Source organism: Rhineura floridana, chromosome 4, assembly GCF_030035675.1.
Source record: "Rhineura floridana isolate rRhiFlo1 chromosome 4, rRhiFlo1.hap2, whole genome shotgun sequence".
NCBI lineage: Eukaryota > Metazoa > Chordata > Lepidosauria > Squamata > Rhineuridae > Rhineura > Rhineura floridana.
Window position 1 is genome coordinate 132,196,768 of NC_084483.1, and position 26,789 is coordinate 132,223,556.

At 45.1% G+C, this 26,789-nt stretch overlaps 1 protein-coding gene across 3 annotated transcripts in view; it reads right to left on the reverse strand.

Moving 5' to 3' along the window:
- TRIM67 (tripartite motif containing 67) overlaps positions 1 to 26,789 on the reverse strand; it is an 83,324-nt gene that overhangs the window by 49,432 nt on the left and 7,103 nt on the right. For 2 of the 3 annotated variants that reach the window (XM_061624459.1, XM_061624457.1), the window contains exons 2-5: positions 11,040 to 11,135; positions 9,585 to 9,707; positions 1,933 to 2,043; positions 1,052 to 1,205 (exon numbers count right to left, since the gene is read on the reverse strand). In XM_061624459.1, the coding sequence (XP_061480443.1) occupies positions 1,052 to 1,205; positions 1,933 to 2,043; positions 9,585 to 9,707; positions 11,040 to 11,135 (484 nt within the window). Of the gene's footprint in view, positions 1 to 1,045; positions 1,206 to 1,932; positions 2,044 to 9,584; positions 9,708 to 11,039; positions 11,136 to 26,789 lie in introns of all 3 variants that reach the window. The other variant, XM_061624458.1, reaches the window with a different exon arrangement.

A 26,789-nucleotide genomic window follows, 5' to 3' on the forward strand; every position in this document is an offset into this window, starting at 1 on the left:
CACAGGAAAGGACAAGGAAGCATGTTATAAGACTCTTCTCATGCTGATTGGCTTCAAGGATGCTGGAGACATTGGGACCCTGCTCCTAAAAAAGTAAAGGGTCTAAGACCCCCGGAGACCCTGCATGACTACACCCCTACACATACACTTACACAAAATTTCATATAAATCATCCTTAGTGCATATCTCACTTGACCCCCTTATCTTTATTCTAATTTTACACTAGAGCTGAAAATAAATTTGGAAAAATTTGAAATTAAAACATTTAAATTTTGAACACAAAATCTGAATTCTTTATTGATCACAGATTTTCTCATGTGTGTGTATTTTGGTCAGGATTCTTGTTAGGATCAAATAGCAAATAAAGAAAGCTCTCAGCTATCAACTACTGTCAGAATTTAGGAACACAGGAAGCTTTCTTGGTATAAGGGTCCATCTGAGTATTGTCTACACTGACTGATAGTGGCTATCAAGGTTTCAGGCTGGGGACATTCCCAATTCTATGTGGAGGCTTCAAGAGCTATGGTTCAGCCTCTGTAATCAAATATCAAACATCAATAGTTGTCAAATATCAAATCTGCTATCAAATGCTGTCAAAAACAATACTCAGCCATAATACTATTGAATTCTAAATGCTATTTCACATCAACTATCAATACTAATACATATCTGATCTTGATTATTGCACATCAGGTGTCAAAGACATAGAAATATAGCCTATGAATGTAGGTAAGCATAATAATCTGTACTGGCAATTGATATGGCTTCTGTTGTTGAACTGTAGTGCTCCAGAGCAAGGCTGTTTTTAAGGTTACAGGTATGTTAGCAAACCTCTACGGTAGATAAGAACAGATGGTCCCAGTATGAAGCTTTTTATCTTCTCAAATGTCTGACATTATCTAATTGTATTTTCTGAGCTTGTTAGGGTCACAGGAAGAGGAATGGGTGTTCTCAACACACAAATGATGGTTTACATAAGAGGACCTCACTCTCACCATTGCTTTTTCAAATCCTTTTCAAATAAAAGTAATCTACAAAAGCTCACCCCTACATTTCATCTGAATGAAGTCCAGCTGATGAATTGACTGCAACAATGGTTCGCTATCCAAAGTCAGATCAAATTCAGCAGATACTTTTGGCTCCAGAGCTCCTTTGATCCACTGCTCCTGAGACACCTGAACACGTTTGATTAAAGCATCTGAAATCTGAAAGGGAAACATTTAATCTCCAAATGTACAATGCAATGTTCTAGAATATTAATTTAAAAGCGATTGTTGTGACCCAGGAGGGTTGTGGTTGCAGGCTGTCCACATAGGACACACTGGGCTAGGCCAGAGTCATGTTCTTAGCTTTTATTGTAGCCGTCAAATCCCTAGGCTTCCATGACAAGTGGCAATTCTTTTTGTTTGTGTGCTCTAGGTGGGACAATCCATTTTGAGGAAAACATGGGGGAGATTAAACCAATGGAAACAGTCCTATTTCTAATAAAACTCAGAGGAATCCACCTATCCCTAGCTTCTGCTGTTGGAATGGATGGAGTGGCCCGTGTATGATGCACAACACCTGTGTGTGCAGCAGAGGGTACTTCTCCAGACCATCGCTATTTTCAGGTGGGATTCAAGCACATACTGGCAAATTTAGATTATGCAATTACAGTTGATTGGAAGGTCTTGTGCAACAACCCACTTCCACAAAAGATTGGGGTTTTTTTGAGATTAGAAAACTGATGGGAAAATGCACTGGGAAGTGTGGGAGAATACTTGCTTTGAGGGAATGTCATCTGACCTCCCCACAAACAAATCAGGATGAATACTCAATAAAGAGGTCATTCTGGAAGCACCCAGAAAGCATGTGGGGCCAAATGTATCACATTGGAAATATAATACTTTGTAATTTTTTACTCATTTACTACAAAATTAGAAGACAACATACCTGCAAAAACCCAGATGGGTCATTTTCTTTGATGACTTCAAGACAATATTCCATAAGCCCTGTTGACTGGCGCAGTTTCAGAGTACAGTGGTTTATCTGGTCCCAAACAACCTGGGGAGAGGGGAATGCCATACTGTATATTGCTGATAATCCTCTTGGCTTTCACTGAATTATATAAATTATTTGAGAAGCAACAGCAGGAAAGGGAAGAGTTTGTCGGGGCTAGATTTGCTCTGGCAGCCGTATGGATACTACCCCATCTGCATCGGTGCCACTGGCTTGCGCTGGCTTGCAAATGCTGATGAAGACTCTCAAGATGTCAAATATGGCAAACCTCAAGTTGCAGACAAGAAGTAAATGTTCAGGACTCATGCCTGTTCACAGGTGGACATTTTTAACCTAACAAGTGTGAATTTGTTAAGTTGACCAGCACTGAATATCTGGCCTTTAATGAAAGCAAGTAAATTTCCAGGTATTAATCAGAAGTGCTATGAGGGTGAATGGTACTATAGCAAAAACAAAGAACTTCAATCAAATCTGAGCACTGGTTGTCATTATTTAGCACTAGTTCTTTATAAGACTCTCATAATTTTAATGGTGCTAAATAATTTGGATTGTTCATGCTTAGCTCCATTAAATAAATTAAAAATAAAATAAAATAAACATGGAGGTTTTATGGTCAGATATACCTCTGATAATATACCTCTGATTATCAGATTCTAGTAACAAACAGGATGCACCACTAGAATGCCCTGTTTGTAAGGTTTAAAGGGGCATCAGCTGGCAACAGTAGGACATGAGTCCAACTCAATAGATCTTTACTTTATCTATGCTTATCTATGTTTAAACATTTTTTTAAAAGAAACAAAGAAAAAGAAAAAGAAAGAAAAAGGATGAGAAGGAAGAATAGGATCTTTGGACTCGGAAGAAACAATGAAGCCTTATATGAGCATTTTTGTGAAATCCCGCCTTCGTTTGATGTTGCCGCTAGTCTGCCAGAGAGACAAAGGACCCAGGCTGTAATTTTGCTGGCCTATGCTTACATCGCATGCTCTATAGCCTTAATCTGACCATCCTGAATGGTTCGACAGTGGGCGATAGGAGTGGCGAATTCACCTTCCTTGCGGGTCCAGGTGCCTCGGTAATAGATCTTGTGATTGTGTCATCTCTTTTCTTTAGCTTGGTGGCCAGCTGCCAGGTTGAGAATCACATAGAAAGCAATCATCTCCCTGTACTTGTAAATTTTTTCTGCGGCAACCAGGGCCTTAAGATGGAATGGCGCCCTGGACCGGACATTTTTCCACTGAATAAATCTGTTCGGGCTAAATGAACTCCTAAACTTGAGACAATGGCTAAGGAAACCTTACACTCAGATACAAATGGCTCTCTTCGACAAAAAATAATAACAGAAGAAACTCAGGGGCTGAATATAATCGCACTCTTCCACGAATTGTTTATAGATCTACAAAAGAACCTTAATTCTACAGCCAAGGCATTAATTAATATTCCTCCTTTAAAATGTCCTTCACACCCCTGGTTTGACCATGAGTGTTATGCTATGAGATCTCTTTTAGTGGAAGAGTGCAAAAGATATAGGACCTTACAGCTCACTGTGATTCCACAGGAATATATGGCCCTGAAGAGAAGATACAAATTGCTGATTAAAAGGAGGAAGAAACTTGCCCAAGTAGAACTTTGGAAAACTTTGATACAGGCCTCAAAAAGCAAGGATATGACCACCTTTTGGCAACTTGTTAATAAAGGATGGGCCACTAAAATGCCAATACCGGAATATCTTATCCCCGTTCAGACATGGGAGACATACTTCTATAGTATCTATACAAGAGGGCCGGATTGTGAGCCCCCTCCTAGGATCCACCTGAAAGATGCGCCAGATTGGCCTCCCGTTTCCTCAAAGGAAATAACTTCATTAATAGCACGGTTGAAAGAGGGCAAGGCCCCGGGGCCGGATAACATACAGCCGGAAATATTCAAGCGATACTCAGAGTGGTGGGCACCTGTCCTAGCCGCCTTATATACGGCAATTGACCGTACGGCTGAAATTCCGGAAGACTGGGGCCTGGCTACCGTAGTACCAATATTCAAATGTGGAGCACACTCTGACCCCGCTAACTATAGGCCAATCAGTCTTTTGAATACAATCAGTAAACTATATGCGCTACATCTTCTGGATAAACTCCAGACTTGGTTGGCTCAAGAGAACATCCTGGCCGATGAACAAGCAGGGTTTAGAGGAGAACGCTCCACAATAGATCACCTACTAGTTATTCATCACCTGGCGGAGTATACATCAAAGAAGGGAAGATCGCTTTACGCGGCCTTCATAGATTTCAAAAGTGCTTTTGACTCTATACCTAGAAACAAATTGTGGGAAAAACTTGAGTTAACGAATATGGATAGGCGCTTGCTAGTATTGATACGATCGTTGCATGAAAACACCAGAATACAAGTCAGATGTGATAATAAAGGCCATCTGACCAAACCAATTCCTTCATATACGGGAGTTAAGCAGGGATGTGTGTTAGCTCCCTCTCTATTTAATATGTATGTTAACTCCCTAGTTGGATCCTTGGCGCGAATCGTATCCCAACCTCCTTCTCTGGCTAACAGATTGATTTCAATATTACTCTACGCCAATGATGCGGTTCTACTATCGTTAACGCGTAGTGCATTACGTCGCCTGCTACGCGTACTGGCAGAGCATTGTGCCAAGGACCACTTAGTTATTAATTATGACAAAACCAAAGTTCTGGTGTTTTCCAAAAGCAAGACAACATACAATTGGCAACTGAATGGATGGAAAACTGAGCAGGTTCCATCTTTTAGATACCTGGGGGTGATTTTTCAAGCCTCAGGCTTACTGCGTCTCCATGTAAAGAATACTATGCTGGCCGCAAGTAGGACCATTAAAGCACTTCTATCCTTTTTCTATACGAAGGGTGGCCAACATATTCCTTCCTCCATCCAAGTGTTTGAGGCGAAGGTCATTGCACAAATGTTGTATGCCGCACAGATCCTGACCTTCCTAAAGGCAGCCCCTTTTGAAACTATACAGACCAAATTCTTGAGGGCTGTCCTTGGGATTCCCCCATGTGTCCCAAATGCGATGGTTAGAATGGAAGTAGGCCTCCCTTCAACTGAAGTACATATTTGGAAACTCAAGTTAAAGCTATGGCTAAAATTGCAATTCTTACCTGTTGGTCTGGCGCCTCTAGTTCTACACGACACCTATATCTCGACCTGGCATAAGTCAATAATCAAGAAAGTGTCCTTGCTCAGCTTTTCACCGGTTAATATCTCTAAACTAGGATTCGACAACGCATGGTCAAGCCTGTCCCAATGTATAATGGACACAGAACTGCAAGCACACATCGCAGTGACAACCACTAAATCTGATGCTATTTCTTATGTTGGGGGTTTTACCCCTGCACAATATCTCACCACTTTGCCTACTGCCAGGCACAGGAAAGCTTTTACCATGGCAAGATTCGATGTGATGCTGTCAGTCTTACGTGAGGGTAGGTTCCGGAGGATTCCACGTTCAGAAAGGTTGTACCCATGCAGAAATGGAGAGATCGAGACAATATCTCATGTTCTATTACATTGTCCTTTCTACCAAGATACCCGAACAGTAAGCATCAATCCTATCATCCAACTGATACCTGGCCGTGATGCATTATATTATACAAGATATTTATTGCGAGATCACCATCCACAGGTTACATATGCTGTAGCTAAATTTTGTTCCTTGGCTATCATAATACGCAGAATGCAGCCTAGTTAAACCCCACACAAAAATTGGCTGATGGTTTTATTTTGTGTATGTATGGTTTTAAATGTTATGATGTTTTGTATTGGCCTTCGGCCGTAATAAATATTATTATTATTATCTTTGGTCTCACACATCTTTAGAGCAGTGTCAGCTGAACCAGTGAGTTTTAGGGCAAATCAGGGCACTTACTCCAAGGGATGGGCAAATCCGCCAATTTTGGTTTATCTCCGTTTTTCATTTTTCCACTCTTAAGTTTCGTTCTTCACCTTTCCACATCAGTTTGCTTTTTTTTAAAAGTCCACATGAAAATTCATCAGCATTTTAATGTGATTTTCTCCTCATGTACGCAATCTGCAAAGCGATTCTCCCTAATATAATCCATTCTTGTTTTCATGAATACATGCATATTTATGTACACTTGAGCCCAGTATATGAATTTTTGTATTCACATTATTTGGCTGGAGAACATAAGAACATAAGAAGAGCCTGCTGGATCAGGCCAGTGGCCCATCTAGTCCAGCATCCTGTTCTCACAGTGGCCAACCAGGTGCCTGGGGGAAGCCCGCAAGCAGGACCCGAGTGCAAGAACACTCTCCCCTCCTGAGGCTTCCGGCAACTGGTTTTCAGAAGCATGCTGCCTCTGACTAGGGTGGCAGAGCACAGCCATGATGGCTAGTAGCCATTGATAGCCCTGTCCTCCATGAATTTGTCTAATCTTCTTTTAAAGCCGTCCAAGCTGGTGGCCATTACTGCATCCTGTGGGAGCAAATTCCATAGTTTAACTATGCGCTGAGTAAAGAAGTACTTCCTTTTGTCTGTCCTGAATCTTCCAACATTCAGCTTCTTTGAATGTCCACGAGTTCTAGTATTATGAGAGAGGGAGAAGAATTTTTCTCTATCCACTTTCTCAATGCCATGCATAATTTTATACACTTCTATCATGTCTCCTCTGACCCGCCTTTTCTCTAAACTAAAAAGCCCCAAATGCTGCAACCTTTCCTCGTAAGGGAGTCGCTCCATCCCCTTGATCATTCTGGTTGCCCTCTTCTGAACCTTTTCCAACTCTATAATATCCTTTTTGAGATGAGGCGACCAGAACTGTACACAGTATTCCAAATGCGGCCGCACCATAGATTTATACAATGGCATTATGATATCGGCTGTTTTATTTTCAATACCTTTCCTAATTATTGCTAGCATGGAATTTGCCTTTTTCACAGCTGCTGCACACTGGGTCAACATTTTCATCATGCTGTCCACTACAACCCCGAGGTCTCTCTCCTGGTCGGTCACCGCCAGTTCAGACCCCATGAGCGTATATGTGAAATTCAGATTTTTTGCTCCAATATGCATAATTTTACACTTGTTTATATTGAATTGCATTTGCCATTTTTCTGCCCATTCACTCAGTTTGGAGAGGTCTTTTTGGAGCTCTTCGCAATCCCTTTTTGTTGTAACAACCCTGAACAATTTAGTGTCATCAGCAAACTTGGCTACTTCACTGCTCGCTCCTAATTCTAGGTCATTAATGAACAAGTTGAAAAGTACAGGTCCCAATACCGATCCTTGAGGGACTCCACTTTCTACAGCCCTCCATTGGGAGAACTGTCCGTTTATTCCTACTCTCTGCTTTCTGCTTCTTAACCAATTTCTTATCCACAAGAGGACCTCTCCTCTTATTCCATGACTGCTAAGCTTCCTCAGAAGCCTTTGGTGAGGTACCTTGTCAAACGCTTTTTGAAAGTCTAAGTACACTATGTCCACTGGATCACCTCTATCTATATGCTTGTTGACACTCTCAAAGAATTCTAATAGGTTACTGAGACAGGACTTTCCCTTGCAGAAGCCATGCTGGCTCTGCTTCACCAAGCCTTGTTCTTCTATGTGCTTAGTTAATCTAGCTTTAATAATACTTTCTACCAGTTTTCCAGGGACAGAAGTTAAGCTAACTGGCCTGTAATTTCCGGGATCCCCTCTGGATCCCTTTTTGAAGATTGGCGTTACATTTGCCACTTTCCAGTCCTCAGGCACGGAGGATGACCCAAGGGACAAGTTACATATTTTAGTTAGCAGATCAGCAATTTCACATTTGAGTTCTTTGAGAACTCTCGGGTGGATGCCATCCGGGCCCGGTGATTTGTCAGTTTTTATATTGTCTATTAAGCTTAGAACTTCCTCTCTCGTTACCACTATTTGTCTCAGTTCCTCAGAATCCCTTCCTGCAAATGTTAGTTCAGGTTCAGGGATCTGCCCTATATCTTCCACTGTGAAGACAGATGCAAAGAATTCATTTAGCTTCTCTGCAATCTCCTTATCGTTCTTTAGTACACCTTTGACTCCCTTATCATCCAAGGGTCCAATTGTCTCCCTAGATGGTCTCCTGCTTTGAATGTATTTATAGAATTTTTTGTTGTTGGTTTTTATGTTCTTAGCAATGTGCTCCTCAAATTCTTTTTTAGCATCCCTTATTGTCTTCTTGCATTTCTTTTGCCAGAGTTTGTGTTCTTTTTTATTTTCTTCATTTGGACAAGACTTCCATTTTTTGAAGGAAGACTTTTTGCCTCTAAGAGCTTCCTTGACTTTGCTCGTTAACCATGCTGGCATCTTCTTGGCCCTGGCGGTACCTTTTCTGATCTGCGGTATGCACTCCAGTTGAGCTTCTAATATAGTGTTTTTAAACTACACTGCAAAATTCAGAGAAGTGCAAATTTCCAAGGATGGACATGTTTTGGTTCTCATAAACTACCAGAAAGTGCAGATTGGGTAGGATCACCATTAAATGTGAATGGAACAGAAATTCCCCATACGTACTTGCTCCTATTCCTGGATGTTTTCAATGCAGACAAGGCAGATGAGTGTGGCTAGCATCAGCATCAGATAAAGTCAGGCAGCTGCTCATGGATTGCCAAAATGAACATTGGCACAATTCCTAATCTACCCTCTTGCTGCTTTGAAGGCCAGAGAGGAGAATGGATTCGGAAATGGACTGGCAATATATAATGACTGGGTGAGAAACAGGTTCCTTGCCTAGGCTGGTGGAGGTAGAGGGTGGGGAACCTCCAAGCAGGTCTCTTGCTTGGGGGTCCACTAGCAGGTCAGATGTGTTCTGAGTCTGCATTTGCCCTTGATAAAGCCCTTCCGCAAACAAAACATTAGTAAACAGGTAACAAAAATGTCAGGGTTTGCCCAGTGATTTTCAGTGGGGTCCCCTCATTAGGGGGACTACAGAACTTTTCCGGATAGGGAGGAAAATGAAGAGGAAGCGCCATTTTAGCGCAAGCATTTGTAACCGTGCTTTCTGGATTCCTCACAGCTCTTACTAGTCTGCTCAGAGTCACTGCTTAACACTGACTCAGAGGCAGGGCTTTCTTTCAGCACTGCTCCCCCAAAGCGCTACTCATGATATAGACATTATGGAGAAAACACAGGGGTCTCAACTCTCGGTTTTTCTCACAAAGCTTGTGTAGGGGCTGAGACCATGTTTAGGGGAAAATGAGCCAAGGTGAGAGGTGTGCTCAGCCTCAGCCTTTCCTCTGCTCACTGGCTGTCCCCTGCAAATGTCTCCTAGCCCATCCCAAATCATCCTTTCCCAGCAAGATTCTAAAATGGGGAGTAAGCCTGGTTGCAGTAGCCACGGTGAACGGCCAGAAGCATTTGCAGGGGAGAATCAGCAGGCACAGGAAGATTATGCACCATTTCTCCTCCCCTCTAAGTGTCCTGCATGTTCTTGCGGGTTTATTTGAGCATATTGGCTATGATAACATATGCCCTCAGCCTAATGGGACCTGAGCCTGGGACAATATATGGTATCTCAAGGGATCATACGGACTGGTGGATGTTAAATGAGCTTTCCACTCACCTTTAGCTTGTGTTCACGCTCTTTGGTAACTTTTGTGAGCAGTTTTGCCTTCTGACGAGTCAAAGCATCAACTAAGGCATCACACTGAGCAACCAGACAGGCTTCATAGTCCAAGCCATTTTCCTTGAAGACAAAAAAAAAAAAAATCACGTTGACTTCCACAGCAGAATTCCTGGTTTACTCAATGCATTTCCAACATTTCACCTTTCTGAATTTTTATTTCATAAAGATTTAGCAGATCATGTCACTTGTGTGATTTATTACAAGTTGTGCCCTTAATAACAGCTTGCTGTAAAACTTCTGCAGGAATATTATAAAGATGGTTATGCCAGAAGATTAATATACTCTAAATCTTTAACATGTTTAATTTTACCCAGTTATGGGAAACGTTACTATAAAATGATTGGCAGGGCCAATGGGGGAGAGGCGAAAGGGGCATTTGGCCTGGGGCCTCAAGTTCAAAAGGGTCCTCAAATTGTTCATTTTTTGGCATTTGATACGTTTGGCAAGTTTGTTCCATGATGGCTATGCTCTGCCTCCAGAGGCGGAGGCCGTATGCTCCCAAATGCCAGTTGCTGGAAACCGCAGGAGGGGAGAGTGCTCTTGCGCTCAGGACCTGCTTGCAGGCTTCCCATGGGCATCTGGTCAGCCATTGTGAGAATAGCATGCTGGACTAGATGAGCCCTCGGCCTGATCCAGCAGAGGCTCTTCTTGCGTTCTTATGTTCATCAGACCAAATTGTGACACACTCTCTCAGTTTAGAGCTACAAATAAGACATGGGAATTGGTAAAAGACACTTTCTTTTGTTGTTAACTGATACAGATTTTGTCATATGCTTCATACCAACTGTGACATTATATGGAAGCAAGCCCTTTTCCAAAATGAAAGCCATATTCTTTCCTGTTCTATGCATCCTTCCAGGGCCAGCACCAGGCATGCTGGGGTCCTTGGGCACCAGCCTGCCCCAAGCCCTGGCACACACCAGCCCGCCTGTCCCACCTACCTCTCCCTGAAGGCCCCTCCTTAGGGTGGGTGGGTAGCGGTAGCTTCTGTGATCCATGATGCGGATCACAGGAGGGAGTTCTGAGGTACCCCCTCACTGCTGCACAGGCCCGCGATGGCCACCTGCCCCATGCTCCACCTATCTCTCTAAGTAAATGCTGGTTGCCAGGGCAGCACCAGGCATGCCGGGGCCCGTCACACTGCGGGCGCAAGTCTGCCATCAACCAAGATGGCAGCTGAGGTTTCCCTAAGGGCCTGATGGTTTGATGGTTTGATGGCATGCACGTGTGCTACACGTGTTTAGCATTTAAATAGCCCCATTAGACATTTAGCATTTAAATAGCCCCATTAAAAATCAAGCAGAAAACTACACAATATGCTTAATCTACTGCATACACACAGAGAGAGAGAGAGAGAGAGAGAGATTAAAAATAGAGTTATGTCATAATTACCTGTATTTGCTGTAATATATTTTTCAGCTGAACCAGAAATTCTTTTGCTTCCTTTGCTTTATCTGAAATGCCATTTAAAGCCTGAGACAGTTGTGCCTGAAATTAAAAAAATAAATAAAAATCCAGTGAAACAATATAAAATAGGTAATATTTATTCTTTACAATCCTTGGCTATAAAAATGCTTATGTTCTAGCGCAAGCATTCTAAAACTTGGTTTTTATTTAAAGGAGAACAAAATGTACACCTTTAAAATAGTGGGGAGGTTATGTGTACAATCCAGACAGATTGCATTTCTGAACCCTTTCCATTCAGAATTCAGTTTCATTCAGGATGCTTTTCATCCTGTAGTCACTATAAATGTCTTTATACACTTAGGCTAGAATCCTTGGCACACTTAGCCAGGGAAGCAGCTCCACTAAACACAGTGGGACCTACTCCCAAGTGTACAAAATTATGTTTTTAAAGTCATTCTCAACACAATTTTGCAAAACTGTTATTTTTCCTTTCAGGGTTTTAGCATATAGACTATCATCCTGTTGTTTTTCTGCTAAAAAAGCCTTAATCTGGACTCTATAGTAGACAGTGTGTGGGGTAGGATGGAGCTGCCCTCCTGACACCACTGTCTTCACTGCTGCTTACCGGAGCAGTGTAGAGAGGCCAGGAATGATGGCAAGGTGAGGGTTGTGAGGTGCACCAGCAGGAGAGCTGTGCCAGTCCAGCACTCCTGCTGGCACACCTGCATGGCCCCAACCTCACTGCTGTCCTGCCCCAGCCCCTTTCAGGTAATCAGTGTCAGGACAGGAGGGAGGCTCTGCCCCATCATATGTACTGCTACTGCTTAAACCACTGCAGTGTCTTGTATGGGGGACCACCCTTCAGAATGGTCCGGAAGCTACAGCTAGTGCAGAATAAGATTATTAACTGGAACAAGGGCCAATGTTAGAGTTTGCCTGGACTGAAGGGGGCGGCACGCTGAGTCAAAGAGGGTGCCAAACTGAGGTGAAGGAGGCACCAAGCTGAGGTGGGTGCCAAGCTGAGCTGAGGGGTGCATGGAGCTAAGCTCAGTGGCTGGGTTTTTTGTTCTTATTTATTTTATTCTATTTATTAAATTTATATCCTGCCCTTCCTCCCAGAAGGAGCCCAAGGTGGCAAACAAATGACAAAATACTAAAAACATCCATAAAATATCTTTAAAACAAAACATATTTTAAAAAAACACCTTAAAAACAACATATTTTAAAACATCTTAAAAATAATTCCAACATATTCAGACTGGGATAAACTCTCCACTTAATGTACACTGGGATAAGGTATGTACTTGAAAGGCTTGTTGAAAGAGGAAGGTCTTTAACAGGTGTTGAAAAGACAACACAGCCGCCTGTCTAATATTTAAGGGGAGGGAATTCCAAAGTGTAGGTGCAACAGCACTAAAGTCTGCTTCTTATGTTGTGTGGAATGGACTTCCTGATGAAATGGTATCTGCAGGAGGCCCTCACTTGCAGAGCGCAGTGCTCAACGGGGTATATAAGGGGTAAGACGGTATCCTGGTCCCAAGCTGTATAGGGCTTTGTACACCAAAACTAGAACCTTGAACTTGGCCCAGTAGCTAATGGGCAGCCACTGCAATTCCTTCAGCAGCGGGGGTGACATGTTGCCGATACCCTGCCCGAGTGAGTAGTCACACAGCCACATTTTGCACCAGCTGCAGGTTCCAGACCAACCTCAAGGGCAGCCCCACATAGAGCGCATTACAGTAATCTGGCCTGGAGGTTACCAGGGCATGGATAACAGTAGTCAGGTCATCCTGGTACAGAACTGGCCACAGCTGTCTTACCACCTGAAGCTAGCCTAGCCTAGCCAGCGACGTAACCTGGGCCTCTAGTGATAAAGATGGATCCAGGAGCACCCCCAGACTACAAGTATGACCCAAAACAGGCAACTGACCAATTATCCAAACTTGGGAACCACCAATCCACAGCTGTCAGGCCCAGGATGTGACTCAGGAACCAGACCAACGATTGTAGTTAATTCGTGTTTTATTAGGGTAATGTCCAAACAAAGACTGCGTTTTCTCATGAATCAATACAGGGATACAGGTCCTGCGGCATTGGGAGAAAGTTGACAGAGCAAGGGACTTCTTCCCGCCTGTTCTTTAAGAAGGGGCCAAATGGGCGCGCAATCTTTCGCTCCTCCTTAACTGCCCCTCAGGTACTGCCCGCCTTCCCCCCCCTTCTCTCCTGTCTTTTCAGCTGTCTGCGTGTGCGCGGTGAGGGGGGAAGCATCACCCCCTCCTCTTCTGAAGTTTCCGATTCCAGGATGGGGGATAGGGGAGGGGCTGATGGTAAACTGCCTCCCCGCTTTTCGGCTGTGAGCAGCCCTCCCTCTTCCCCCTCTTGCTCTGAGCCTGAAAGAGGGGGAGGCGTGAGAATGTCCAGGGAGGGCTCAGGCTCCCCGTTGCTAAGCGACCTTATCACTGGCAGTTCCTCTGTTTCGTCTTCGCTCCAAAGGGGGGAAGTTCCTCCCCCTTCCCTCTGCCATCCATCCGAATACTCTTCTCCCAACTCTCTGGGATCCAGCTCCCCGGGATTGGGACCCCAGCTCTGCCTTCCGACACCATCCCCCCTCCCAGGCTGTGCCCCCCTCCCCTTGTCTGGCTTGGGACGGTAGGGAAAACGTTGATGGAAAAGTTTTACCAATTCTGGAGCATGCACATCAGCTGCATCTTCCCATGATCTGTCAGCCACCCCATAGCCTTTCCAGTGAATCAAGTACTGCAGCTTGTGGCGTCTGATCCTGGAATCTAAGATCTCCTCAACTTCAAACTCAAGCTGCTCATTTACCAGGAGTGGAGCTCTGGGAGGTTCCTCCAGCCGTAACTCACTGGGAGGGGCGGCTTTCGTTAAGAGGGATCGATGGAACACAGGATGTATTTTAAACGTGTCAGGCAGCTTCAGTCGGTACGCCACGGGATTGATTTGAGTTTCTATTTCGAAAGGACCCACCCTCTTGTCTTGTAATTTTCTACATTTGCCCAGCATCTGGAGGAAGCGGGTGGACAGCCATACCTGGTCTCCCGGTTGAAGGGGGGGGCTCCTTCCTGTGCAGGTCAGCAACTCGCTTGTACTCCGTTTTGGCTTCGTTTAACTGCTGTTTCAGTGTCTGTTGCGCCGCTTGCAATTCCTTAAGGAAGTTCTCAGCTGCCGGTACCAGCATTCCTTCTGAGCTGCTTGGAAAGACTTTAGGATGGAATCCATAATTAGTGAAGAACGGGGTTTGTTGAGTGCTGGAGTGCAGAGAATTGTTGTAGGCGAACTCTGCAAAATGCAAATATGATACCCAGTCAGTCTGTTGATAGGACACATAACTTCGTAAATATCTTTCCAAAACGGCGTTCAAGCGTTCCGTCTGCCCATCTGTCTGGGGGTGATGGGCGGAGGAGAGTTTTAATTCCGTCTGCAACTGTTTCCACATTGCTCTCCAAAATTTGGCTGTGAACTGAGTTCCTCGGTCTGAGACTACGCTGTTTGGCAATCCATGCAGCCGGTAGACTTCTTTGATGAATAACTTGGCCGTTTCTTTAGCCTCTAAGGCCCCTGCACAAGGAAGAAAGTGTGCCATTTTGGTAAGTAGATCCACCACTACTAAGATGGCTGTCATTCCTTGGGACTTGGGTAGATCAGTTATAAAATCCATGGAGAGGTCCTTCCAGGGTTCGTGTGGGACAGGCAACGGTTGTAACAGTCCTGCTGGTGTCCCTGTTTGTGTTTTTGTCCGCAGACAGACAGAGCAGGACTTTACATAACTCTCAATATCCCGACGCATTTTAGGCCACCAGAAGTCCTTGGCCACGTTCTGAATGGTCTTGTAAATCCCAAAGTGTCCTGCTGTGATGGAATCATGACACTGGCGTAGGATTCTGAGCCTTAATTCCCCTTCTGGCACATATCTGGCGGTTTTGAACCATAACAGTCCATTTCTCCAGTGAAAGGTTACTTCTGAGTCTTGACCTTGTCCCGTCTCCTGCTGATATTTTAGCATGTCTGCATCTTCTTGTTGTGCCTTTTTGAGTTCCTCTTCCCATGAAGGCTGGCATACTCCCAACGTTAATTTCTCTGGTGGGATTACGTACTGAGGCTGGTCCTCGGATTCACTTTCTTTGTATTGTGGCTGTCTGGATAAGGCATCCGCTCTCTGGTTTTTGGCTTGGGCATGGTAAGTAATCTGAAAGTTAAACCTAGTGAAGAACTGGGACCATCTTATCTGTCTCTGGTTCAGCTTTCTGGCTGTTTGGAGGCTTTCAAGATTCTTGTGGTCGGAGCGCACTTCAATTCGATGAGAGGTCCCCTCTAGGTATTGTCTCCAGTTTTCAAAAGAGTCCTTGATGGCCAGCAGCTCCTTCTCCCAAACTGTGTAGTTCTTCTCTGCAGGCTTTAACTTCCGAGAGAAGTACACACAGGGGTGCAGCTCCTTCCCTTCTTGGTCTAATTGTAGCAGGACCCCCCCGATGGCAAAATCTGAAGCATCTGCTTCCACTACGAAAGGGCGGTTCAGATCAGCAAAGCGCAGAATGGGCTCAGTAGCAAACCTTCTCTTCAGCTCCTCAAAGGCCTCGGTGGCGTTCTCTGTCCATTGAAACTTCTTCTTCCCCCTTAAACAGTCAGTCAGAGGAGCTGTTAATTTGGAAAACCCTGGAATGAACTTTCTGTAATAATTGGCAAACCCCAAAAACCGTTGTACATCCTTTTTGGTGACAGGTTGGCCCCAGTCCAATATGCAGCTTACTTTCCCTGGGTCCATCTCCACGCCTTCCGCTGAGATTCGATATCCAAGGAAGTCTAGAGACTTGAGGTCAAATCCACATTTCTCTAATTTAGCATACAGCATACTGATTTTCTCTCAGTCTCTTCAACACCGTCTTCACATGCTGGTCGTGGTCTTCCTGGTTCTTTGAGAACACCAGGATATCATCTAAGTAACAGATTACATACGTGTCCAACAAGTCTCTAAACACGTCGTTCATGAATTTTTGAAAAATTCCTGGACTTCCACAAAGCCCGAACGGCATGACCAGGTATTCATACTGTCCGTAAGCGGTCAAGAATCCTGTTTTCCATTGATCTCCCTCCTTCATTCTGATCAGATTGTACGCTCCTCTCAAATCCAACTTCGTGAAGATTTTTGCAGAGCGCAGTCGGTCCAGCAACTCTGAGATCAGGGGCAGCGGGTAGCTGTTGGGGATGGTGATCTGGTTCAATGCGCGATAGTCGTTACAGGGTCTGAGTCCCCCCCTTCTTTTTCACAAACAATAGTGGCGCTCCAGCAGGGGATTGTGAGGGGCGTAAGAATCCTCGCCTCAGGTTTTTCTCCAGGAATTCCTTCAGGGCCTCCCTCTCATTCTCTGTGAGAGAGTAGATTCTCCCTGATGGGATGCTGGCTCCTGGCACTAGATCAATCGCACAGTCGTAAGGGCGGTGGGGGGGTAAAGTCTCTGCCTCTTTTTCATCAAACACATCTTTGAATTCTTCATACTTTGGCGGCAGGGTCACTTGCTCGATCTCTTGCACTGCCCCCGCTAAGGTGTTCTTGCTTCCTTCAGGTTGACAGTTCTCCTGGCAATACTGTGAGGTGAACCACACCACCGCCTCCTTCCAACTTATTTTGGGTTCATGCTTTGCTACCCAGGGCATTCCCAGAATCACCTCAAAGTTCGAGAGATCTGACACGTATAGCGAAATGAACTCTTCGTGCCCAGGGATTTGAAGTTTCACTTCCTCCGTGGCTTGTGTCACCCCTTCTGACTTCAGGGGTCTCCCATCGATAGTCTCCACAGCTAGGGGAGCGTCCAGTTTCCACCGGGAAATTCCATGACGCTTGACTAACTTTGCATCAATAAAATTTGTGGAGGCTCCACTGTCAATTAAGGCAGTGGAATTAAACACCACTCCTCTGGAAGTTGTAATCCGAATAGGCAAGACCAACACCCCCTTTGAGGGAGGTTGGATTGTTGGGGGGCCTTTATACAACGCTGCCCCCAGTCCACCGGCCTGCACATGGACTGGGTGTTCTAGTTTCCCGACGGCTCGGCTTTCCCCCCTTTCAGTCCACAGTCTCTGGCCACATGGCCCGGCTTTGAACAATAAAAGCATAAACGTTCCCGGTGTCGTCTTTCCTTTTCTTCTTCTGACAGTCTTGGCCTAGCCCCTCCCTGTCCCTCAGTTGCATTACCTGCCATCCTTGTAGTGGGAAGGGTCTTGTTGCGGGATGCCAAGGCTGAGTATCTCGGGACCTCCTGTTTCCTTTCCAGGCACCTTCTTTCCATCCGGTGATCTATCTGTAGGCATAGCTGGATGAGCCCTGGTAGGTCAGCGGGGGGGGAGGTCCTGGCCAACTCATCCAGGATTTCAGCATTTAATCCACTCCGGTACATAAACATCAGGGCGGCGTCATTGTAACCAGTTTCCTGGGACAGAATTTTAAAAGCGTTAGTGTACTCGGAAACAGTCCCTTTAGCTTGCTTCAGAGCGCCTAGTTGCCGCGCTACTGTTTCAGCCCTTTGCGGGTCTTGAAACATCTCGGTCATCTCCTGTATAAATCCTCTGTACCTTCCTAAGACAGTATCCTTTCTCACGAGATACGGAGTCACCCATTTTGCAGCTTCTCCCTCCAGGAGGCTAATCACGAAAGCTACTTTAGCCCCATCGTCTGGAAATTCCGTGTGCCTGACATCCAGATATAACTCACATTGAGCCACGAAGGTTGCCAACTGATCACTTTGTCCCACGTATTTTGGGGGCAATCCAATGGGAACCTTTACTACGGCAGCTGGAGGGGCTGTTCGCATCTGGTCTATCGTGGCCTTCAAGGTTTGATTATCCGTCTTCAGCGCCTTGACTGCTGCTAGCAGGGCTTGAACATCCGTCTGCAAATCAGCTACCTTAGTCCTCAGGAGTTCCACTTCTTCCGTCTCAGAAGTGGGGTTCGTCCCCCCCGCTGCTCCCTTTGACATCTTGTCCCAGTCAAGTGAAGAGAGCGTTGAGGGTGATTTAGGTGGCTCTGTCAAGCTGTCAGGCCCAGGATGTGACTCAGGAACCAGACCAACGATTGTAGTTAATTCGTGTTTTATTAGGGTAATGTCCAAACAAAGACTGCGTTTTCTCATGAATCAATACAGGGATACAGGTCCTGCGGCATTGGGAGAAAGTTGACAGAGCAAGGGACTTCTTCCTGCCTGTTCTTTAAGAAGGGGCCAAACGGGCGCGCAATCTTTCGCTCCTCCTTAACTGCCCCTCAGGTACTGCCCGCCTTCCCCCCCTTCTCTCCTGTCTTTTCAGCTGTCTGCGTGTGCGCGGTGAGGGGGGAAGCATCACCCCCTCCTCTTCTGAAGTTTCCGATTCCAGGATGGGGGATAGGGGAGGGGCTGATGGTAAACTGCCTCCCCGCTTTTCGGCTGTGAGCAGCCCTCCCTCTTCCCCCTCTTGCTCTGAGCCTGAAAGAGGGGGAGGCGTGAGAATGTCCAGGGAGGGCTCAGGCTCCCCGTTGCTAAGCGACCTTATCACTGGCAGTTCCTCTGTTTCGTCTTCGCTCCAAAGGGGGGAAGTTCCTCCCCCTTCCCTCTGCCATCCATCCGAATACTCTTCTCCCAACTCTCCGGGATCCAGCTCCCCGGGATTGGGACCCCAGCTCTGCCTTCCGACAACAGCGCCTCCATCTTGCTAGGATTCAAACACATTGAACTGGCCCTCATCCAGCCCACCACCAAGTCCAGGCAGCGGTCCAAGGCTTGCACGGCCTCTCCTGATTCAGATGTTAATAGAGCTGGGTATCATCAGCTTACTGCTTCATCTCATCCCATTATGACCGTTCCTGGCAACCACTCCCAAGGGCTTCATATAGATGTTAAACAGCATTGGGGACAAGTTGGTATCTTGCAGCAACCCATAGCACAACTGTCAGGGAGCTGAAAGACAATCACCCAATGCTATTCTCTGAAACTAACCCTGGAGATAGGAACTACTGTAAAACAGTGCCTCCAATACCCATCTCACCGAGTTAGTCCAGAAGGATACCATGGCCAATGGTATTAAAAGCTGCTGAGAGATCAATAAGCATAATAAGGTTGCACTCCCTCTGTCCTTCTCCTGATAAAGGTTGTCCATCAGGGTGACCAAGGCCGATTCCGTCTCATAACCAGACCTGAACCCAGATTGGATGGATTATGATAATCTGTTTTATCCAGGAGTACTTGCATTTTCTGAGCCACAACCATCTCAATCACTTTCCCTGAAAAGGGGGTATTTGTAACTGGGCGGTACTTGTCACAAACCAATGGGTCCAGGGTCAGCTTTTTCAGGGACAGTTGGATCACAGCCTCTTTCAGGGTGGCTGGGACCATTCCCTCCCACAAAGACAAGATCCACACCCTGGATCCACTCGGTCACACCTCCTTGGCGAACTTTAATAAGCCAAGAAAGGCAAGGGTCAAGAAGAAGCATTGCTGGAAACATTGTTACAAGCACCTTGTCCACATCATTAGGCTGCATCCATTGAAATTGATCCCAAGACGTTGCAGCACACATTGCAATGGACACCTCACTGGAGAGTACAGTAAATGTTTTTTGAATGTACTATCTGCAGTGAGCTAGTGTAGCAAAAAGCAAGTGTCTGTGATCCTTTTCCCAAGGTTCTACAGGTTGTTTAGATACTAACTACAACAATGGTATTTCTTCAATTAGCTTTAAAGTATGTCTACAACTTCCACTTGGATGTCATTTGCACTAGGTAAATATCAGTGGCGCACAGCTTTACTTTGAGGCAACATTACTGAGCACTTCACACTTCAAACCCTCTAAGCATTATATAAATAATAATAAAATAAAGCCGTAAGCTGTAAGAGGTCAACTGGTTACCTTTTTTATTTATAACTTTTCTTTATTATTTTAAAGATAAAAATAATGGATATTCCCCCCCCCCAAAAAAGAATGCTAACCAAAAGATAGGAACTACTACAAATATATATATTAAAAGTAGTCTGTGATAGCTGAGGAGGGAGCGTTGGAGCTCAGGGAGGAGAGTTTGCAACAGGAGCCATTTTGTGGGTGTGTTCTGAACATAAAGAATATAGGCCTACAGCAGAGTCATCCTTTGAGATCCATCCATATCACATGACAGAGGCTTCATTGGGATCCTAGAACTGGAGCAGGAGTGCACTGAAAGCAGAGCAGCAAGTAAGAGGTAGCTTGCTCTGGATGCTTTTCACAGGCATTGCTGGGGGAAAGCCTGGGAATAGCAGGGTCTGTTACACAGCTATGTTTTGAAATCCTGCCCAAACCATGGATTAACGCTGCAAAGCTGCAGGGCCCCCTGCCTCAGCTCCTGTATGTACCATTGGCTCATGCCCTGACCCTGCCACACTGCTCACCAGAATTCTTGGTTTTTTGTTTCAAGTTTTCATAAAAAGAAGAAATGGTATATTAGACTGTAAGATGTCACGGAATCTCAACATGTAATTTTGACATAATGGGACCTCTTCTTGGCCATGATGAAATAAATATTTCACATTGTTGTGTTTGAAACAGAATAGATGCTAATTTGGAGGCTTAATCCAGCTGTTAAAGGTATCCTTGGGAGACTGGAAGGGAGGGGCATGCTCAGTAGCAGGGCCGGCGCCAGGCGTGACTGGGCCCTTGGGCGCCAGCCTGCCCCAGGCCCCCTGCTCTCAGCCAACCCTACAGACCATGCAGGACCACTCTACCTACCTCTTCTCACTTTCTGTGAATGCCCTGCACGCTCGGCACGCAGGTCGCTGCCATCAACCAAGATGGCAGCGGAGGCATGTCTAAGGGGCTGATACCCCTGCCGCCATCTTTGTTGATGGCACACATGCACACTATGCTGCTTGCACACACATGCCTGCCATCAATCAAGATGACTGTAGGGGCATCAGCCTCTTAGGGAAGTCATCTTGGTTGATGGCAGCTGTGCGCACAGGGCATTCACAAAAAGGGAGGAGAGGTAAATGGAGCAGGCGGGCTCCGCAGGCCTGCACTGTCTGTACAGGGAGCTGGGAGGTCAGTCTCTGCAATCTGTGGCAGGGTCAGCAGTCAACCCTGCTGAGGATCGTGGAAGGGAGCACTATCCCCACACCCTAAGGAGGGGCCCTTCAGGGGCCCTTCTGGCCTGCAGGAGCCCTTGGCCAGGGCCCAACCTGGCCGCCCTTTGGCGCTGGCCCTGCTCATTAGCTAGGCCTGCAGCCAACTGTAAGGGAGTCTAAGCCAAACATGTTAATGTCCTGCCCAGAAGCAAAGGATTCAGACTGAGGCGAGGTGATGCCTTTTCCCCTTTTTATTAAAGTTATAGTTACATCCAAAGCAGTGCACTTCATATACCTGTCTACTTTGACTCACTACTTTCCCTAACTATCCTAGCTAAACAGTCTCTGCAGCGTTTGGGGAGAGTTGACTTAGCAGTTGTGTCTTGGGAGACACCTGCTTAAGTAGGGAAGGTCTTTGTGCATAAGAGGCGGCTCTGCCTGACTTTTACCCTTTGAAACTCTCTCTTCTTATGCCTGCTCGCACAGGGCAGGGGGGGTGAGTCTCAGATGGCCCATATGACAGCGGGGCTTCTCTAGGTGACAGCGCAGTCTCTGGAAGTGGGATGCTGATTGGCTGGGAAGCATTTGAAGTGTCTGGCAGGGATTCCTGCACAGGGGTAGATGGTGCAATCGGAGAGTCCCAATGTCTCAGGCGTTGGACTCGCAGGTGGGGCAGGAGCTGCCTCGGTGGAAGTGCCGGGCATGGGAGTTTGAGGGCTGCCAGAACCTTCCCCACTTTTCTCCCTTCCTCCAACTCCCCAAGGAGCCTCGTCCTCATCTGACTCCCCTACCTGATCTAACTCTCCCTTCGTCTGGGGCACAACAGGTAAGGTAAAATCTGTCTTTATGTCTGGGCAGCAATAGAGATAAGATTGGTCAGGCAGGCTTATGATTGGCCCAGACCAAGTAGCCCAGGTTACAAAGTTTGTTGTAAGCAGCGAAGGAACAGGGAAGGCTTTAAGGAGGAATTATGTGGCGGAGTATGCAGCCTGTTCTTCTCACAAAAAGAACTCCAGGCCCATTTGATCTGAGGGCAAGGAGGAGCTGCAAGCAAAAATGCTCAAATGTAGTCCATGCATGCAGTAATTCTTGCATGTGGCCCCCAGCTTTGTACAAACATGCATGGGTCCTTGTAGCGGGCAGCAGCAGAGCCTGCAACATCACACCTGTATAGGGCCCCATACACCCTCTGGGTGGCCATGCAAAGCTGACCACAGGGAGGTGGCGAAGGCATTCCTTGCCCAGGGCACTATTTATCCTGGGGCTGGCCCTGTCTGAGACAGGGTGGTTTGACCTTTACACATGTACTCTGTTAGTTTCCAGGAACAATTTAAAGTGATGATTTTAACTTTTAAAGCCATAAACAGCTTGAGATCAAGCTACTTGAAATATCACATTCTCCCGTATTTACTTACCCAAACCTAAAAACTCTGCTTGAATAAAATAAGTAAATACTTAGGGGTTTTGTGTGCTTTGTTCCATGTCATATTTATTTAGTTTTTACTTATTTATTTGTTTGTTTGTTTGTTTGTTTATTTATTGTAAGCTGCTCAAAGAGATGTTATGGGGTGGAATACAAATGCTACAAACATACAAGCTTAAATTGTTAGATTTAGGGCCAAGCTACACATTATATTCAAATATGCGTACGTATAGGATGCCAGCTCTTCATTTAGCTTCCAAAGCCATTTCAGGAGGTAACTGAAAGCAGAGAGGGAGAACTTAACGTGCGTTTGAATCCCTGCAGGGAAAAGGCTGCTGGAGTGAGGTTACTTCATTTGGAGGAGAAATGTAATGAGTGGGGAAAGGAGATGAAGCATCCCTTCCCCCAACCCCTTCTCTATTCTCAGTCAGCTGTTCTTGAAGCAACAAAAAAAAAAGTATTAAGTTATAGACATTTGCACATAATATCTAGCTTTGCCCTGAAAAACAGGATCTAATTTTAGGTAATCAGTTTATGATGTGCGGATTCTTGGCTGTTGTTTTTTAATTAAAATAGAAAATTGTTATATCTTATGAATGAGAAAAAGAAGAGTGAGTACTTATGCATATAAAACAAAAGTGTTCCAAGGAAAAGATGTATGACCAGAAGTGATCTTGAATTTTGTTATTCCCCAACATTGTGAACAAAGTTGGTCTTTTTCAACAAAGTGATTTGTCTGTTCAAAACAAAATCTCTGTAATGTCAGCTTTAATAACATGGTGATGCTCCAAATTTTACTGTACCATTGCTAAACTGAGGGGGGGTAGTTTTTTTCATCTGTGGTGTGGAAATCCTCACATACACAGAATGGCATTAAAAGCCACATGACCTCTAAATTATGCTTTTAACATTGTGTGTCATTGCAACCTTTTCCCACTTCTGTCCCAGAAATTTTTACAAACAATGCACTTTCCAATCCACAACAGATGATAAAATAATATATTAAACTAGGGGGAAGGGATGCCATGTTAATCTGAACACTGTTCCCTTCAGCCAGTTATATCATCCTATGTTACACTGGGAAGGAGTGGGTGCCAAGGCCCCTAATGGACAGTAATTAGACAAACTAATGGTTTGTCTCAGGTTCAAACTATTATAAACGCTGGAAGCATTTTAATCTCATTACTGAGATTTTTCTTCTTTTTAAAAGCTAACAGGGGACCTCAATCCAGATTGGGATCATAGTATGGATGAGAGGGCTAACCTGACCCCTTTATCCATTTTGTTACTGAAAAACTCTGACACCATCTCAAAGCTGCAGTTTGCTGCTATTTTCAGATTCTGCTGTCCAGTTGCAGTTCTTCAGAGCTGGATGAACCGCTATATGTTCTGTCTTTTCTTTTGGAAGTTTTTTTTTTTATGATATTTTTCTGAAAGTCTGCAGACTGTCTAGTGTCAGAGAAGGCAGCCATGGTAGACAGCCATGAATATCCTATTAAATGAAGTGTTTAAAGTATTATTATTATTAATTTCATTCAAGAATTACTTCCCATGAGTCATACTGAATAAATTTAAATATAGCAATATATATAAAACAGTTAAATATATAAAAGTTAATAGAATTGCATATATAAAAACATTTTTCTTTTAAAAAAACCCACAATTATAAAATCAAATTAAATCTGAGAGATACCAACTGGGATAAATTTTAGAAGGCTTTCTTTAGAAGACAACAGAGAAGGCACCTGTCTGATATGAAGTGGGAGGGTGTTCCAAATGGGAGGTGCTGCCACACTAAATATTAATGAATAACTAATCAAACTTTTGTAAAATTATAAACATTCTCTGCAGTCCACAAATTCTTTTATAATATTGGAAGGAAGCTAAATTGTCATGTTGTAAACACCACTGACTAAAGCAATTAAGAATTCTTGACTGTGGCTAACTTCCCACTATTTTTCTTCATCATTTGTGCCTGAATCTGTCAATAGCATAGCACGCAAGGATGGGTTCCTTATTGATTTCACAAATAAGTATTTATTCTACAATTCCTTCTCAGATAAGAGTTCATTGTTTATTCTGTATGTAATAGCAGCAACAGATTAATATTGATTTCTCTCACCTGATCTGGTTGCTGACTGTGCAGCTTACAAATAGTTGAGAATGAGAGGCTTCAGGATTTTGAGGCCTATTTTGTGAGGTGAAGATATTAACTCTTAAATATATTGAGGGCTGGTGCACAAAGGCAAATTGGTGGCCCCACCCAAATGCAATCCGTCCCATAAGAGCTGCTTTGGATCAGACGATAGAAGGTTCTAGGAAGCTTAAACTCACAAGCAGGGCATGAAGATGTGGCACTCCCATGGTTTGTTCACAGGGCTGGCGCCAGGCATGACTGGGCCCTTATGCATGAGCCTGCTCCAAGCATGCGGCACTTATCCACATGCCCTGCCTACCTCTCCCATCGCCTCATGTGATGGTATATCTGCCATCAACCAAGATGGTGGTGGGGGCTTCCCTATGGGGCTGATGCTCCTGCCACCAACTTGGTTGATGGCACACATGCATGCTACGCTATACCCTCGCACCTGCCTGCCATTAACCAAGATGGCAGAACGGGCAGCAGCCCTTTAGGGAAGCCTCTGCCACTATCTTCGTTGCTGACAGGCATGTGCGCGCACTGTGCACAGCATTTGCAGCAACGGGAGAGGTAGGTGGGGCATGTGTGCAGGTTTATTGAAGCCCATACGATCTGTATGGGGAGGTGCCTGGGATTTGTGGCTGGGTCAGGAGTCAACACTGCTGCAGATCGTGGAATGGGAGTGCTACCCTCCCACCCTAAGAAGGGGCCCTTTGGGGCCCTTGGCCAGGGCTCAACCTGGCCGCCCTCTGGTGCCATCCCTGTCTGTCCAGAACATATCCTGCCAACAACCAGTGCTATAACTACTTTTTTCTATTCTTCAAGAAACTCTCCCCGCCATTCTGTACACTTACATCTTCCCCCGACCTTGAGAAGATACCCCTTGACTGAGTTCTGGGGGAAATTACATGTGTCAAGAACACTAGAGTCCAAAACCTGGGGACCAGTTCCTTGTTGGTGTAGTAGGTGCCAAAGGACCAGGCTAAAAACCAACCCTGTAAGGTAGAAGCTGCCACCATTCCTTAAGTCCAACCACCTTGAGCCAGGAGACTCCCAAGCTGTACTCCAGATGTCACTTGCAGTTCAATAAGACAAGAGCTAAAAGTCAAGCTCTGTGTCCCGTGAGCCCAAAGTCCCCCAAAGTTACTCAGTAGCAGTTTGACCAAGAGACCAATAACTGGTTTTAGATCCAAAGCTCAGTTCCAAGAAACCACACCAAAATAGATGAGGTAGATTTATTAATAATTATTTTTAAAACAGCAGCATAAAAGAAGAACCCCTTACCAAAATAGTTATACAAAGTTATTAAGAGTACAGAAGTACATTTGAGAATTCTAAGACAACAACTGTGGGAGCTCTGCTAATTGGAATGGATGCCTCTCTGGTGAGATACCATATATATGCTCCAGTTCTGGAAAGTTACAGTCAGCTAGTTCTCTGATTGTCTAGGAGGACTGGCTTGCCATTACTAGGCCTGTTTGTATGAAAGTAGTTTTGCCCCTTTGTCTAATGCCTCACATTGTTCTGGACAACTGTGAACACTGTCACGGATCCCAGCCATCAAGGCACAAGGACCATGCATCAGACCCAATTCCCCACCCTTAGGGCAATTGTTCTGGAACCAAAATTATACCAATTCACCCTTGCCAAGGCTGTGTAATCCAACACCAACCCTGCAAGGTAGAAGGTAGGCTGCCACCACCCCTTTTACTGGTTCCACTCAGAGCCAGGGGATCTCTGAGCCCAGTCACTAGGTAAACCAAGGTCCTAAAAGACAAGAGCCAAACTTACACTCCTTGTCAGGAAACCTCTAGTAAAACCCACAAAGTAGAATCAAGCTTTTAACTTCTTTTTCCCTCTTCGGTAGTTACGTGACTGAGATGGTCAAGGTGCTGAATTCAGAACCACCCTTTCTCTCAATGAACACACCAGGTTAAATAGAAGTAGCTTTATTAAAAATATATAAGTGCGCATCAAAATATAGCAGCAAGTAATCCTTTAAGACCATACACCCAAACAGGGGTTTAGGTACATACAAGAGAGTTCATACACACAACAGGAAAATAACAACCTTTCTAACCTAATACTTACACATG